The sequence below is a fragment of the Vanessa cardui genome, chromosome 4 (genome assembly GCF_905220365.1).
Source record: "Vanessa cardui chromosome 4, ilVanCard2.1, whole genome shotgun sequence".
Lineage (NCBI taxonomy): Eukaryota > Metazoa > Arthropoda > Insecta > Lepidoptera > Nymphalidae > Vanessa > Vanessa cardui.
The window spans coordinates 6,404,044-6,417,963 of record NC_061126.1 but is presented as its reverse complement, the minus strand read 5'-3'; the positions used below and the strand labels follow the sequence as shown (position 1 = coordinate 6,417,963).

Genomic DNA, 13,920 nt, shown 5'->3' with positions numbered 1-13,920 from the left:
ATTCAAGTACTCTCTTTTACATGACTGAAAAATTCATATTGTATTTATAAATTTAATGAATTTTCTTCATTCTTAGTTATTAAAATAATTAATTATAAGAAATATTTTAAATGGATGGTACATAATCGCTAGAACAAATCTTTACATTGATTTGTTGAAAAATAAATGTAATAAGTGTTACAAATTACATTTACATACAACTAGTTACTTATCACATGTTACTGTACTTTTCGATTCATTAAACCGACATTTCTAAGAGATCTCATAATAATTAATGGAAACATTAAACTAGTTGTGTCATGTAGTCAATTTTGATTAACCTTGTTACAGCATTGACTTTTGTTCGTCTACATTATAAAGCTGAGAGCTAGGGTTAATTATTTTTATATATAAAATGACAAATAACATATTTATTGTAATTTACAAATGAGTTTTCAAAATATACTTAAACAAATCAGTTCTTTCTAGCGAGGACGTCGCGTCCCCGTCGGTATGTAACAAATTATTTGGTTTATATGTTATCTATTCTGTTTTTAACAACATTCATAGCCTCTTGCTTACACGCTACATTAGTCCTTACATATGTACTATGGAAGTTTACAAGATTACAACCACGAATAAATTTTATTATTATCATAAAATCTGGATCTGTCGCACGAATAAAACTACACATCTAGGATGAAATATAAAGCTAGAAATGAACGTAACCGGGCCGTCCACAGCGCATGGCACGTCGATCGCAAACGATTACTGACATCGATCATCGAAATAATTCAGCCGTCCGGCGTCAAGTCATACTAGCATAGCTGTCCATATTAGGGTCACTGATCACATTTCACATTCACTCATCACATCAAAAGCACCAATGCGTGGGCAGTATGGCAGTATGGCCGTCCTCACGAGCGCGGCTGCGGCGGGCGGCGGCGCTAGATCTGCGTGGAGAAGCGCGGGCGCGGCAACTCGAACACGTCGCCGTGCACCGAGCGCGCCAGCGCCTTGATGCTCGCAGCGATGTCGCCCGGCTCCTCCTGCGCACACCACAAAACTCTTGTTATTATTTATTTATTTATTTAATATTTGGGAAACAAACAGATATAACATATAATCAAATTACATAATACAGTTTAGATTTACTTGGTGGTAGGGCTTTGTGCAAGCCCGTCTGGGTAGGTACCACCCACTCATCAGTTATTCTACCGCCAAACAACAGTACTCAGTATTGTTGTGTTCCGGTCTGAAGGGTGAGTGAGCCAGTGTAACTACAGGCACAAGGGACATAACATCTTAGTTCCCAAGGTTGGTGGCACATTGACGATGTAAGGAATAGTTAATAATTCTTACAGCGTTAATGTCTATGGGCGATGGTGACCACTTACCATCAGGTGGCCCATATGCTCGTACGCCAACCTATACCATAAAAAAATAAATAAATAGATATCACATTATCCAGCGAAGTTTCCACCGATTGATAAAACATATAATGCACTCAAATATTTTAACAAAATAAGAAAAATAAAAAAAAAATTTGACAATATTAAAAGTATATAGTTAAGTTAATTTAAGGAGGTTACAAATTTTATCTTTAAATTTAATTAAAATAATTTAATTATTGTTCAAACATTCAATCATTCCGATAGACATCGATACGTAACCTTGGCGACTGTGGGTCGTTATGGGCCCACGTAAAGTCACTATTTATGTCTTACCTGACATATAATATTTAAAAGTAAACTAATGACATGTAATGTCTTTTTAAATGTGTCTAATTTTATTCGTAATAAAACCATAATTCTATGGTGTTGCTTATTTATTTATATCAATTTATTACGAATAAAATAAGACACATTTAAAAAGACATTACATGTCATTAGTTTACTTTTAAATATTATATGTCATTCACCCCCTCTCTTAAGACAATACGTAATCGTTTAAATAGCTCGGCATTACCTAATATGCAAAGATTTAAATCGTTAGATGCGCCCCTGCCATAGTATAACCGCTGTAAAATGTGTCAATACTCAAATGAGTCAGCTCACTCATTCGCAATCAGTGTTCATTTATACGTAGTGACAGTCAGACGTCATCCATTGTAATTAATGCGCTAATTATAATCCAAAAAAAATAGCAAAATGCCGTCATGTGCCTTTCGAAAGTGCAATCACAACTCAAGAAATACTAATAAAGCCCAGGGCGTAACATTTCACTCGTAACTATTTATTTTAATATTGAATTTATTTTATTCCGATGTCCGACAAGACCACGAAATGAAAGAAATTGTGCGACAGAGAAAGTAGTATGGCATAATTTATGTAATTAACAGAGATGAAACTATTGTCTCAGTACCATTCTATTAACTAATATAACTAGATACACGGAAGTAGTACGGAAGCGGCTTGGAAAGGGATCATCTATAAATGGACATTTACCGCGGCAATCCTGTGGTAGCGTCGGCATTTTATGTTTTATAAATATTATATTACAAAAAATGTTTTAAATTGCACCGTAATATATTTTGTAATATTAATCCGTCAAAATATATTTTTGCTCTTAGAAATCTAGTAGCTTAGTAAATTATGGACGTTTTATTAAAAATGGTTCAGTTGTTCAATCAAGAGTAACTTATTTGGTGCTGGAATAAAATTTAAATAATTGAAAATACCTTTCTCAAATTACGTTTTTATTATTTAGATTTCCGCAAGATACACGAACGTTAGCTACGAAATTTAGTCAAGTTTGTTCTGCCTAGACCAACCAGCAACTTGGAACCATAAAATACAATTAATAAAGTCTGTAATTAAATGCTACGCTGATGTACGCCTTCATCAGATTCATAAAAATGTTAAGAGAACAAACAGTCAAAAGTATAATAAATTGATTTTATTTCATGGAGAATAAATATTATGCAATAACAATAAAATTATAATACATTTTTTTATAGTACAATTATAATTTTTTTTTTTTTGTTAAAATGAAAAGTGTTTCTTAATAACGTTAAAATTGCAAAAAATACATTTTTGTAATTTTTACAAATTATTTCCTTTAACAACCTAATTTCTTACATTTTACAATTTGATGAATTTGTTGACCGTACTTCGCGCGTATTCGTGTGAGTGCGTAAGCCATCGTAAGCGACTTCTCAACACACGTATTGTAAAAATTATTCCACAGTTTTTTAAGGTGAGGGCGCATCTAACGATTTAAATCTTTGCTAATATGTATTTTATTTGACTACAACTCTATAAACACAATAACAAAAAAAAAATAAGAAGTAACCTCCAGTTTCTGACTGAACGAAGTTAATTTAAGTAATTCTACATGTATCTAAACTTCCATTGATCATTAATTGCATTATCCGAATGGTTACAGATTGGTAGTAGTGGCCATTCCAATTAAAGCCTGACTTTGAGCATTACAGAAACTCGAAGTATGATATATATATTGCTGCATTGAATATACAGAATCGTTTGTTCGTTGATTGTTATAATAGTTCAATGGCACTCACAAAGTCGTCGACTTCCCTCACTGACGGTCGTTCCGTTGGAAATTTGGGCATATTAATAGGAAGCGAGCGGGCGATGTCGGCGTCGGGGATGCCGCGAGATCGCACAATGTGTATGCCCTCGTCATTACTTCCTTCTGAAAGTTAGGTGAGATGCTTCAATTTAAACTTTGTTTTGCCATTAGAGTCGAGATGGCCCTGTGGTTAGAACGCGTGCATCTTAACCGATGATTGTGGGTTAAAACCCAGGCAAGCACCGCTGTTTCATGTGCTTAATTTGTCTTTATAATTATCTCGTGCTCAGCGGTGAAGGAAAACATCGTGAGGGAACCTGCATGTGACAAATTTCATAGAAATTCTACCACATGTGTATTCCACCAACCCGCATTGGAACAGAGTGGTGGAATATGTTTCAAACCTTCTCCTCGAAGGGGGAGCAGGCCTTTAGCCCAGCAGTGGGAATTTTACAGGCTGTTGTTGCCATTAGTACATATTTAAATAAAATTAAAAATTTCAAACAAACTTAATTCATCTCGGAAAATTTACTTTTTTAATGGTGCCCCCAGTTTTCCAGTATTAAAATTAGTAAAATATTTTATAGAACTAAACATGTAGTTATCTTAATATAGTCAAATATTGGATCATGGAATCAGTATGCTATTTTTAGAATTTGCATAAAAAGCTAATAATTCACCAAGATACCCATTTTAAAATAACCCTCCTACTCAAGCCAAGACACTATTTCCTGATTTTCAGCTAAATTTGGAAACAAAATTTAACTAAAGTTTCAAGCTGTGATGAGTGGATTTTTTGATAGATGAAACCTAGCTTTCTACTGTTAGTAAAGTACTATAAGTTTGAACACATTACGAGATTATGAATAGTAAGAGGAATATATTTTGAGACTTACGGTCAGAATCATAATCATCCTGGTCAGAGGCCATATAGTTTCTAGAATCCATTCCTTCTAAATCAAAAATATCCTCAGCATCTAATGAATCTTCTTCGTGAGGGACTTGAATGGAAGTCTGAAATAAATAAAAATACTAATTTGAAAAATTTTTGTTGCATATAGATTTAACAGCATAATTTTGAAGAATTTTTGTTCCATATAGATTTAACATCATAGTTCTGATTATTAAAGTCTTTTTTGAGACAATAATAATAATTGTATAAGTATAGTGCTTAGGTAAGGTGTTAATAATTTCAAGTGACATTGTAACACATACAAATGAATACTACAAGAATTATTCCTTACAATGCTAATGCCAAATAAAATATAAAAAGCTAATAAAATATAAAATCACTGATGACAAGTACTTAAAAGAGATTTTATGTTCATCATATACCTTCACATTTTGATTAAACTTTTTAGCATCTTTAATTGAGGATAATCTCCTTCTTTGCAGTGGTGGTAGAAGAGGTGAGGGTGGTCCGTTGTCTAAGTTAGAATTATTTGCCCAACTATCTTTTTCAGCATTGCTGCGTGATTTACTTACAATACTGTAATATACAAAGATAAGCAAATGTTAGAGTAATAATTATAAACAATTTGATTTCCGAAATAAATCAACATTGTTAACATTATATTTAAAACCAAACCACCAGTTTCATAAATCATTAGAGATAAAAATAATGTTAAATTAATGACCTAGTTTTGTATATAATATATTTTATCTGTTTACCTAGACAAAATTTTATGATCTCTCTGAGCCCTTTCCCTGTAAGCTTCATATTCTGCATATTTCTGATCTCTGAATTGCCTTACAGTTTCTTCTATAGCTTCTAATTGTGATTGCAGTGTTTGATTAAGTTGTTTCCTAAGTGTTCCAATCACTTGTATAGATGGAGAGCAGCCATTTTTATCACTAATTAGTTGATTATTTGTATCGACATTCTCTTTCATTTCAATATCGTTTGTTACTTCTGGCACTAATAAATTAAATACTGGTGAGAAATTCTCTGACTTTTTTAAGTTGTTTATGTTTTCCATTGAAGTCTACAAAATAAATTTAAGCATTAGATAAAGTAAAATGTTGTTAATTAACATAATTCATTTAACAAAACAAATGTTTAACTTAATTATTGAGCTCAGCATAAATGTCAAAGAGTTGTTACTACTCTATTATCTATTGTACCAATATGTTTTATACTAACTTGAATTGATTTTAAAATTAGAACTGTATTCTTTTCATGTAATATTGCATGTGTAGTCTGCCCACATGCAAGACATGATTCTATATTGTAGCGACCAACAATGCGGTGTCCAATCAAAGCCGGCTGAACCACATGGCTTTTTAGTGATTGGGAAGTGCATGATAGTAACTTCTGAAACATGAATATTAATAATTTATTATATTTATCATATCATACATCTCATAATCGTAGTATTAACAATACAAAGCAATTCATATGTTAATTTTAAATTTTGTTAAATAATGCATAATATAAAATTGATTCATACAACTAGCCTTTTCTCCTTTTGAGTACATTATTTAATTTGTTAATAAAGAAAAAAAATGCATACTGTTCTCATATATAATCAGCTTTATTTTTCAAATAAATAAATAAATGCGTTGTAGGTGTCTAGAAAATATATGCACTTTTTATATCATTTAAAGATATAAAGTGGCATTCATAAATATCATAGATCGAATCTTGTAAACAATCCAAATGTTACATAACATGCCTACAATCATATTTTATAAATACTAAACGGAATCAATCATTTACTAAAATAAAATTAGTTTTATGAATGCAACTTCATGTTTCTTTGAAATATATACTTACTTTATTGTTAGTATAGAGTCTAGATGCTTACATATATATTAATAAACACGAAAACTCTTTATTATTTAACTATAAGAAGCAAAAGCCCATCATGAAGTCAAGGCTAAATCATGTTTACCGACCGTACCTCACTGAAAAAAATATCCCTTTGTTCCGTCAAAGATAAATCCAGTTTTCCGATATCAATAATTTCTTCAATATTATCACTTTCTAAAGATACATTTAAGCATTTGCAAACACAGAGAGCCATTTTATAAGATGTAAATTAGTATGAGATTATTAAAAAACTAAAATATACAAGAACGTAGTAAAATTATACAAAGTAGTTCAGTGGATAAACGCGTTTGTTATTTATGTTATAAAATCGTACCTAGTATATACACATATGTATATAACTATTATCATACACACACCTGTAAATTGTAGACTAAAAACTTTGCTCAAAGTTATGTTACACTGAAATATGAATTATATACCGTCGTCATAAGGTTAAAAATAAAATAATAATTATGATATAAATGTATGTACAGTGATCGAACACTCTATCCCTTTTGCTACCATATAAAATACGCTCAAACAGAAAGAGAAACAACAATCAACCAGCACACATCTATAATACGTAAATACGAATGAATATCCAGCCAACAGTAGCACTAAGCAATAAGCAAGCTATGCAGAGTGCAAAAACAGTAGTAAGTAGTCTCTCATTTTGTCAAATACATATAAGTATAAAAAATTAATATTCGAAATATCATTAAAGAAATAAAATATATGATTAAATAATACTGATGATGATATTATATTTAAAAAAACCATAATTACTACATATTTTAATTGATAGGGAATATATTAGTCATAAAAATTCAATTGCTACATTTGAACTTTCAGTTCAAAATTCACATTCAAGATATAAAAAAAAATATTTATTTTGTACATATTATACAATGCCCTACAGCATTTTTGTAGTAATCATTCCGAACCGAAATTACAAAACGTGTCTTCCGAATTGACATTTCAATTGTTCGTCTGACAACTGACAAGTGACAAATATTAAAGCTATCATATATTCATTATTCATCTTAATTTCATATTGGTCTTGGATAGATATCGGACTATCGGTGTGAAATTCTGATGTGGTTGATTTTTAAGTAAATTTAAGTACGTGGCATATTTTTAATTAGTGCATACTAAGTTACGGTACTATTAATTCTATTTTTTTCTGTTAAAATTCAGGTTTTTTTTGTCATATGTTTGTGTAATTTTTAGGTGGTTATTATTTAAAATGTCGAAAAGAACTCAGCCAAGTTGGTCGCCTCCTTCCACTGGGGAAGAAAGACCTGTGTTAAAATTGTTCAACAGTCTGACACGGCAGAAAGAGAAATTTGTGAGTTCAAATGGCAATCGTGTAAACTGGTACAGTTGCGGTCCTACCGTCTATGATGCCTCCCACATGGGACACGCAAGGTGAGCTGAAAGATAGCGCCTCATGTATTCATTATTGTAGTCTTATTTTCTGATCAGAGTTACAGAGATACAGAGATACAGAGTTTCTATAACTTGAGGAGTATTCCTTTTGCTTTTATTAATTTAAAATAGTCATAAATACTGAGTAGCTGTAGTGTTAAAATTATTTATAGGTATTTATTCTTGCAGGTCATATATTTCTTTTGACATTTTGAGACGTGTTATGTCAAATTATTTTGGGTATGATATCTTATATGTTATGAATATCACTGATATTGATGACAAAATAATAAGAAGAGCAAGGCAAAATTATTTGTATGAGAAATATCTGAAAGAAATCAAAAACTTGAATGATACCATAGATGATGCAACTGCAGTTGTTAACTTTTATGAAGATGTAGTAAAGAAAACTGCAGATCCAGATAAGAAAAATACAATGCAAAAAATGCTAGATAAGTAAGAAAGAATTTTAAAAATATTTCTAGTTTGTTTTACTTCCACTAAAATATGGCAGTTTTGATGATTAATATTTATTTACAGCATTGCCTCTTCTGTGAAGGTACTAAAAGAGGCTGTGGAATTGAATGACAGCGAAAAAATTAACTCAGCAAAATGTGAAATGTTGAAATCAGCAAAAGATCCAATATCTGAGTGGTTGGATAATAAGTATGGTTCAACGGTTAAAGATAATGCAATTTTTACTGCACTACCTAAGTACTGGGAGAATGAATTTCATAAAGATATGAAAGCACTTAATGTGAGTTGTAATCCCTATATTATTGAGTTGATAATATTAAAATGTATCCCTAATAAATCTATATCCTTATAATATTCTTAATAAATCATTGCAATGTATACTCTGTTATACAAACTATTTTGAATTAGAAAATATATGACCTGACTGTCTTAGGAGGTGATCCTATGAAGACATCAGGTGTAAAAATATGTATAAATCTCTTTTATTAAGGATAGGCTTTAGTGTAGAAATACCTTCATATATTATCAAACATCTATATGGGTTACTTTCATATAGATATATAAAAGTTTTTGGTATGTTAATTTTACAAATATGGTTTCATTCATATTTCAGATTTTACCTCCAGATGTCTTAACAAGAGTTAGCGAGTATATTCCACAAATAGTTTCATTTATTCAGAAGATAATTGACAATGGTCTAGCTTATGAATCAAATGGTTCTGTTTATTTCAATGTTAGTGAGTTTGACAGTAAGGATAAGCATCACTATGCCCGATTAGTACCTGAAGCTTATGGAGACACAAAATCCTTGCAGGAAGGTGAAGGTAAGGTATCGATTTTATTATTTATTTGGTAGTGCTTTGTGCAAACTGTGGGTAAAACTTTCAAATCATATATTCTTACACCAAGCAATAGTGCTGAGTGATTAGGTGAGTGAACTATTGTAGATGCAAGGCCAAGGGATATAACAGTTCTCAGTGTTAGAGGGGTATTGGCAATGTGAGAATTTATTAATATTTCTTACTATACCAATATCTGTGAGCATTGGTGACCTTTTACCATAAGGTTGCCTTTTTTACCAATTGTCTAAATATATATAAAAAAAGAACTTTCTTAATGATGAAATGAGCTATATAATTTAAGCATTAATAATTGTGTAATTCAGGTGATCTCAGTGATGATACAGCTGAAAAAAAATCCCCAAATGATTTTGCCCTCTGGAAGCGTAGTAAAGCTGGTGAACCATCATGGGATTCTCCATGGGGTGCAGGTAGGCCAGGCTGGCATATTGAATGTTCAGCTATGGCATCGGATGTGTGCGGTTCAAGCTTGGACATACATACAGGCGGAGTTGATCTTAAATTTCCGCATCATGACAATGAATTAGCTCAAAGTGAGGTATGTATTTCTGTAAATGTAATGTTTACTAATATTTACACTTCCCTAATAAAGAGGACATAAATATAATAATAGCCTCATTATTGGGGAAGGTTAAAATTCAGGCTACAAATCTATGAAGTTAGGAATATCAACCAATCTATAACAAACTTTAGGCATTCATATCAGCATTCATTTCCAGCTAAATTATTTAATAGTGATCATAAATATCAGAGATATGATTATTTTCTAAAAATAAAGTATTTGTTATATTTGGATTTGTAACATGAGATTCATCATCATATGAGTGTTTATAATGTGTCAGTTTGAATTGTATATCTCGATTATGGATTTCTCAATTTCCAATTTTTCAGGCTCATTTCGACCAACCCGGCTGGGTTAAGTACTTTCTTCACACGGGACATCTTACAATAGCCGGCTGCAAGATGTCGAAATCATTAAAGAACTTCGTAACCATCTCTGAAGCATTAAAACGTCACACCGCCAGACAATTACGGTTTGCTTTTCTCCTGCATGGATGGAAGGAGACTCTAGACTACTCAGAAAATACAATGGAGATGGCTATACAGACTGAGAAATTGTTTAATGTAAGGATTATCAATACATCTCATTATCTGAACAATTAAGTAATAAACGAATATGTTACAGAATTATATATAAAATTAATATCCAATGTAATTTTTTATTTCCAGGAGTTCTTCTTGACGGTAAAAGATGCCCTTCGAAGCGGCTATGACGAGGGCAGCGGCGGCCCGTGGGGTCCCGAAGAGCAGCTCCTTTCGGCCAAACTCAGCAACGCGAAGGAGCAAGTTCATAGAGCCCTGTGCGGTAAGTCATTTAACACGACAAATAAATAATCAATACAACAACAACAACAACAACAACAGCCTGTAAATTCCCACTGCTGGGCTAAAGGCCTCCTGTCCCTTTGAGGAGAAGGTTTGGAACATATTCCACCACGCTGTTCCAATGCGGGTTGGTGGAATATACATGTGGCAGGATTTCTATGAAATTTGTCACATGCAGGTCTCCTCACGATGTTTTCCTTCACCGCTGAGCACGAGATGAATTATAAAGACAAATTAAGCACATGAATCAGCGGTGCCTGCCTGGGTTTGAACCCGCAATCATCGGTTAAGATGCACGCGTTCTAACCACTGGGCCATCTCGACTCAAATCAATAATCCATACTCTTGAACGAACGTGCAATGATGAACGATGTGTCCAGACAACATCGACACTCGCGCCGCGCTGGACGCGTTGCGCGAGGTTGTGGGCGCTGCGCACGTGTTCCTGCGCAGCACGGCGCCGCGCAGCGCGCCTCTCCTGGCGGCGGCGGCGCGCTACGTCACCGACGTGCTGCACGTGTTCGGCGCCGTGGAGGGCCCGCGCGGCCTCATCGGCTTCCCGGTCTACGACGCCGGCGACGTATGCGTGAGTATTGCGTTCTGGTTTCGATTGTATAGTACGACACAAATTAGATGTCGCATCGGCAAAATTCGTAAAACCGATCACATCCGAATTGAGTACTCTACCCTCAAATTTTCAATATTTATTTCTCACGCGAATATGATCTTTGCGTAAACGTAATAACTTGTAATATCATATGACCCAATATATTCGTCAATTTGACGCGTCGATGTACATGCACTTGCTTTCTCTGACGTGTGAATCTATAGCGACGAATAGCGTCGAATGGCGCGATAGGGAGCTATTTCTATTGGTTGTGTAAATCGGCAGTATGTAATCGGTTTTATTTTCATTCCATTGCATTTTCCGATGCTACATCTAATTTGTGTCGTACTATACCTCTCGACGATTATGAAACGAACGAATCGTATTTCAGCTGGAGGAGGTTGTGATGCCGTATCTGGAGGCTCTGAGCACGTTCCGCGCGCAAGTGCGTGACGCGGCGCGGGGTGGTGCGGGGGGCGCGGGGGGCGCGGGCGGCGTGCTGGCGCTGTGCGACGCGCTGCGCGACGACGTGCTACCCGAACTGGGCGTGCGCCTGGAGGACAAGCCGGGTCAGTGGCGAGCGGCCAAGGGGTTGTCCATTAATCACGTGATCTTTTTTTAGCATTTTTTAACCCCCCCTCCCCCATTGGTGATACGTAGTGAGGTTTAGGACCACCCCCCCTCCCCCTTTCTCAACATCACGTGTATTTTTAGTACCTACAACGAATCTTAAAATTTTCTGAATATTATCTTAATTTAAATACAGGTATAAACTATAATCTTATTTTATTCTGAAGTAAAGGACCATATTTGTTTAAAAATCGCGCATTAGATGAAAAAATAAATACACGAGATATCTTACTACACCCCCCTCCTCCTTGTGTTATTTTCGTGATTTTTATCAAACCCCTCCCCCCCCTTTCAAGCCTCACGTGATTAATGGACAACCCCCAACGAGACACCCTTCAGTTGAATATGCAAACAACGCTAGCCGTAACATTTGTATCTGAATGTGTAATATATTCTGTTTCAGATAGAACAGTCGTGAAACTCGTGAGTAAGGAGGAATTGATGAAAGAAAGGGAGGAGAAAAAGAAACAGGAGGCGGAAAAACTGAGAAAAAAGCAGGAGTTATTGGAGGCTCAAAGGGCAAAGGAGGAGCTGAAGAAAATACCGCCTTCGGAAATGTTTAAGAAGGAAACCGACAAGTATTCGAAGTTCGATGACAAGGTGAGAAATTAAATCTGGATTCAGATAATTTTACAAAAGAACTACATTATTTTTTTCAATAGAAACAATAAATATTTATATAATTTAAAAGTTAATGTATGATGCCTAATGAAGAACTGATTATTCTTGAAGATTTGGTTTGCAATGGTTTCTGAACTTATGAAATCTTTTTTTACTAGGGCTTGCCGACACACGACATTGAAGGCAAAGAACTAAGTAAGGGCTTAGTTAAGAAATTGCAAAAAATACAACAAGCTCAAGAAAAGAAGTACAATGAATACCTTGCATCAGTCAAAGCCTGCTGACGACCGGACCGGCCATTGGGGATGCACTGCCAATGATCTAAACTAAAATACTATGATTAATATTTATTTATGTTGCCGTCAGTTATTACTGATGTGTAGACTGTATTATGAACATTACTTTTTTTATATTAGTAATTACTTGTGGCAATTCCACCGCTGGGCTATTGAAAGGATTTTTAATGAATTTTTTTTTATTTTGTTTCATCATACTATATTGCAGAATAACTTATATCTGAGCCATGGTTGTTTACGTTTAATTAAAAAAAATGCAAAGAAGCCCCTAAAACTTACTCACAAATTTTCCGTTTTTTATTAATTAAAAGTTAATATCCGTTTGTATCCTCAGAACTATCTCGGCTTTGTAATTATAATAGTAATATGATTTTAACTTTTTTTCATACTTTCAAAAAAATATATATTGCATTTATTTTGAAATGAGGTGCTATTTTACTCGTCTGATTGGATTATATTTGTAAAATTGATTTAAATCTAACAATACTTTCAATAAATTATTATTATTACTGCGAAATTAATAAAGCATCCTGTTGTCAATAGTTCAATCCAATTCTCTTTTTTTTAAATAATATTAAAAAAAAAGAGAATTGGATTACTAACTTAATAATATATAAAGAAGTTCAAGGAGTTAAGTTTTCGACCATTAGGTCTTTTTTATGTAAACAATTTTGTCATACTCTTGTTATCGTCTACAATACCTATGATCATCAGAAATAAATATTAATACTTTTTACAAAATATAGCAAAATAGTTACTTAAAAAAAACTTAATGGTACTTAAGACTGTTTACCTGTTTCTTACGAAGATAAATATTTCACCATAATATTTTATTTCTAAGTGATTAAAACAAATTTTCGATATCAATACAAGATGTAAAACAAAGTCGCTTCCTGGTGTCTATCATCTTTAAAACTACGCAATGGATTTTGACGCGGACTTTTTAAAGATATAGAGTGCTGTAAGAGGATGGTTTATATGTGTAATACATACATAATATAGTAGAGAAACACTGATCATTTTAGAGATTTTTTATGTGATGTAAATAAACACATTTTTTGGGCTCTAATTGTAAACGCAGGCCCTAAGAGATAGATCACAACAATGTTCTACAGTATTGTACATTTTCAAAAGGTATACAATAAAGATATAGTATATGTCTATCTCTTAGGGACACCCACAATAACCATTTCTTATCCTTTTTACGAAAAATAAAAGCTTATTTATGAAGCGATTTTAAGTGATACACTGTTATTCCTTATTCAACTACGTACCTTAAATACATTGTGC

General features: G+C 33.4%; 2 protein-coding genes across 2 annotated transcripts; one reads left to right on the top strand and one right to left on the bottom strand.

The window, feature by feature from the left end:
- Positions 1-68: 68 nt before the first annotated feature.
- Positions 69-6,663, bottom strand: LOC124544179. The gene is made up of 7 exons (XM_047122639.1): positions 6,417-6,663; positions 5,657-5,827; positions 5,185-5,498; positions 4,849-5,002; positions 4,410-4,527; positions 3,503-3,636; positions 69-1,028 (listed from the first exon to the last, which is right to left on the bottom strand). Exons 1-7 carry the CDS (start codon positions 6,537-6,539, stop codon positions 927-929), a joined length of 1,116 nt encoding a protein of 371 aa, XP_046978595.1. The 5' UTR covers positions 6,540-6,663; the 3' UTR covers positions 69-926.
- Positions 6,664-7,293: 630 nt separating this feature from the next.
- LOC124544250 (cysteine--tRNA ligase, cytoplasmic) lies at positions 7,294-13,183 on the top strand. Its single transcript, XM_047122723.1, has 12 exons — positions 7,294-7,447; positions 7,556-7,753; positions 7,943-8,209; positions 8,294-8,510; positions 8,844-9,054; positions 9,396-9,628; positions 9,982-10,215; positions 10,321-10,456; positions 10,857-11,062; positions 11,475-11,652; positions 12,117-12,313; positions 12,493-13,183. Exons 2-12 carry the CDS (start codon positions 7,572-7,574, stop codon positions 12,616-12,618), a joined length of 2,187 nt encoding a protein of 728 aa, XP_046978679.1. The 5' UTR covers positions 7,294-7,447; positions 7,556-7,571; the 3' UTR covers positions 12,619-13,183.
- The last annotated feature ends 737 nt before the right edge of the window (positions 13,184-13,920 follow it).

Coding starts and splice junctions, on each gene's coding strand:
- LOC124544179 (XM_047122639.1), bottom strand. CDS start 6,539: ATGGCTCTCTGTGTTTGCAAATGCTTAAATGTATCTTTAGAAAGTGAT. Junction 5,828..6,416: donor GGGATATTTTTTTCAGTGAG/GTACGGTCGGTA, acceptor TTCATGTTTCAG/AAGTTACTATCATGCACTTC. Junction 1,029..3,502: donor TGAGGGAAGTCGACGACTTT/GTGAGTGCCATT, acceptor TGGTGTGCGCAG/GAGGAGCCGGGCGACATCGC.
- LOC124544250 (XM_047122723.1), top strand. CDS start 7,572: ATGTCGAAAAGAACTCAGCCAAGTTGGTCGCCTCCTTCCACTGGGGAA. Junction 9,629..9,981: donor ATGAATTAGCTCAAAGTGAG/GTATGTATTTCT, acceptor CCAATTTTTCAG/GCTCATTTCGACCAACCCGG. Junction 11,063..11,474: donor ACGACGCCGGCGACGTATGC/GTGAGTATTGCG, acceptor ATCGTATTTCAG/CTGGAGGAGGTTGTGATGCC.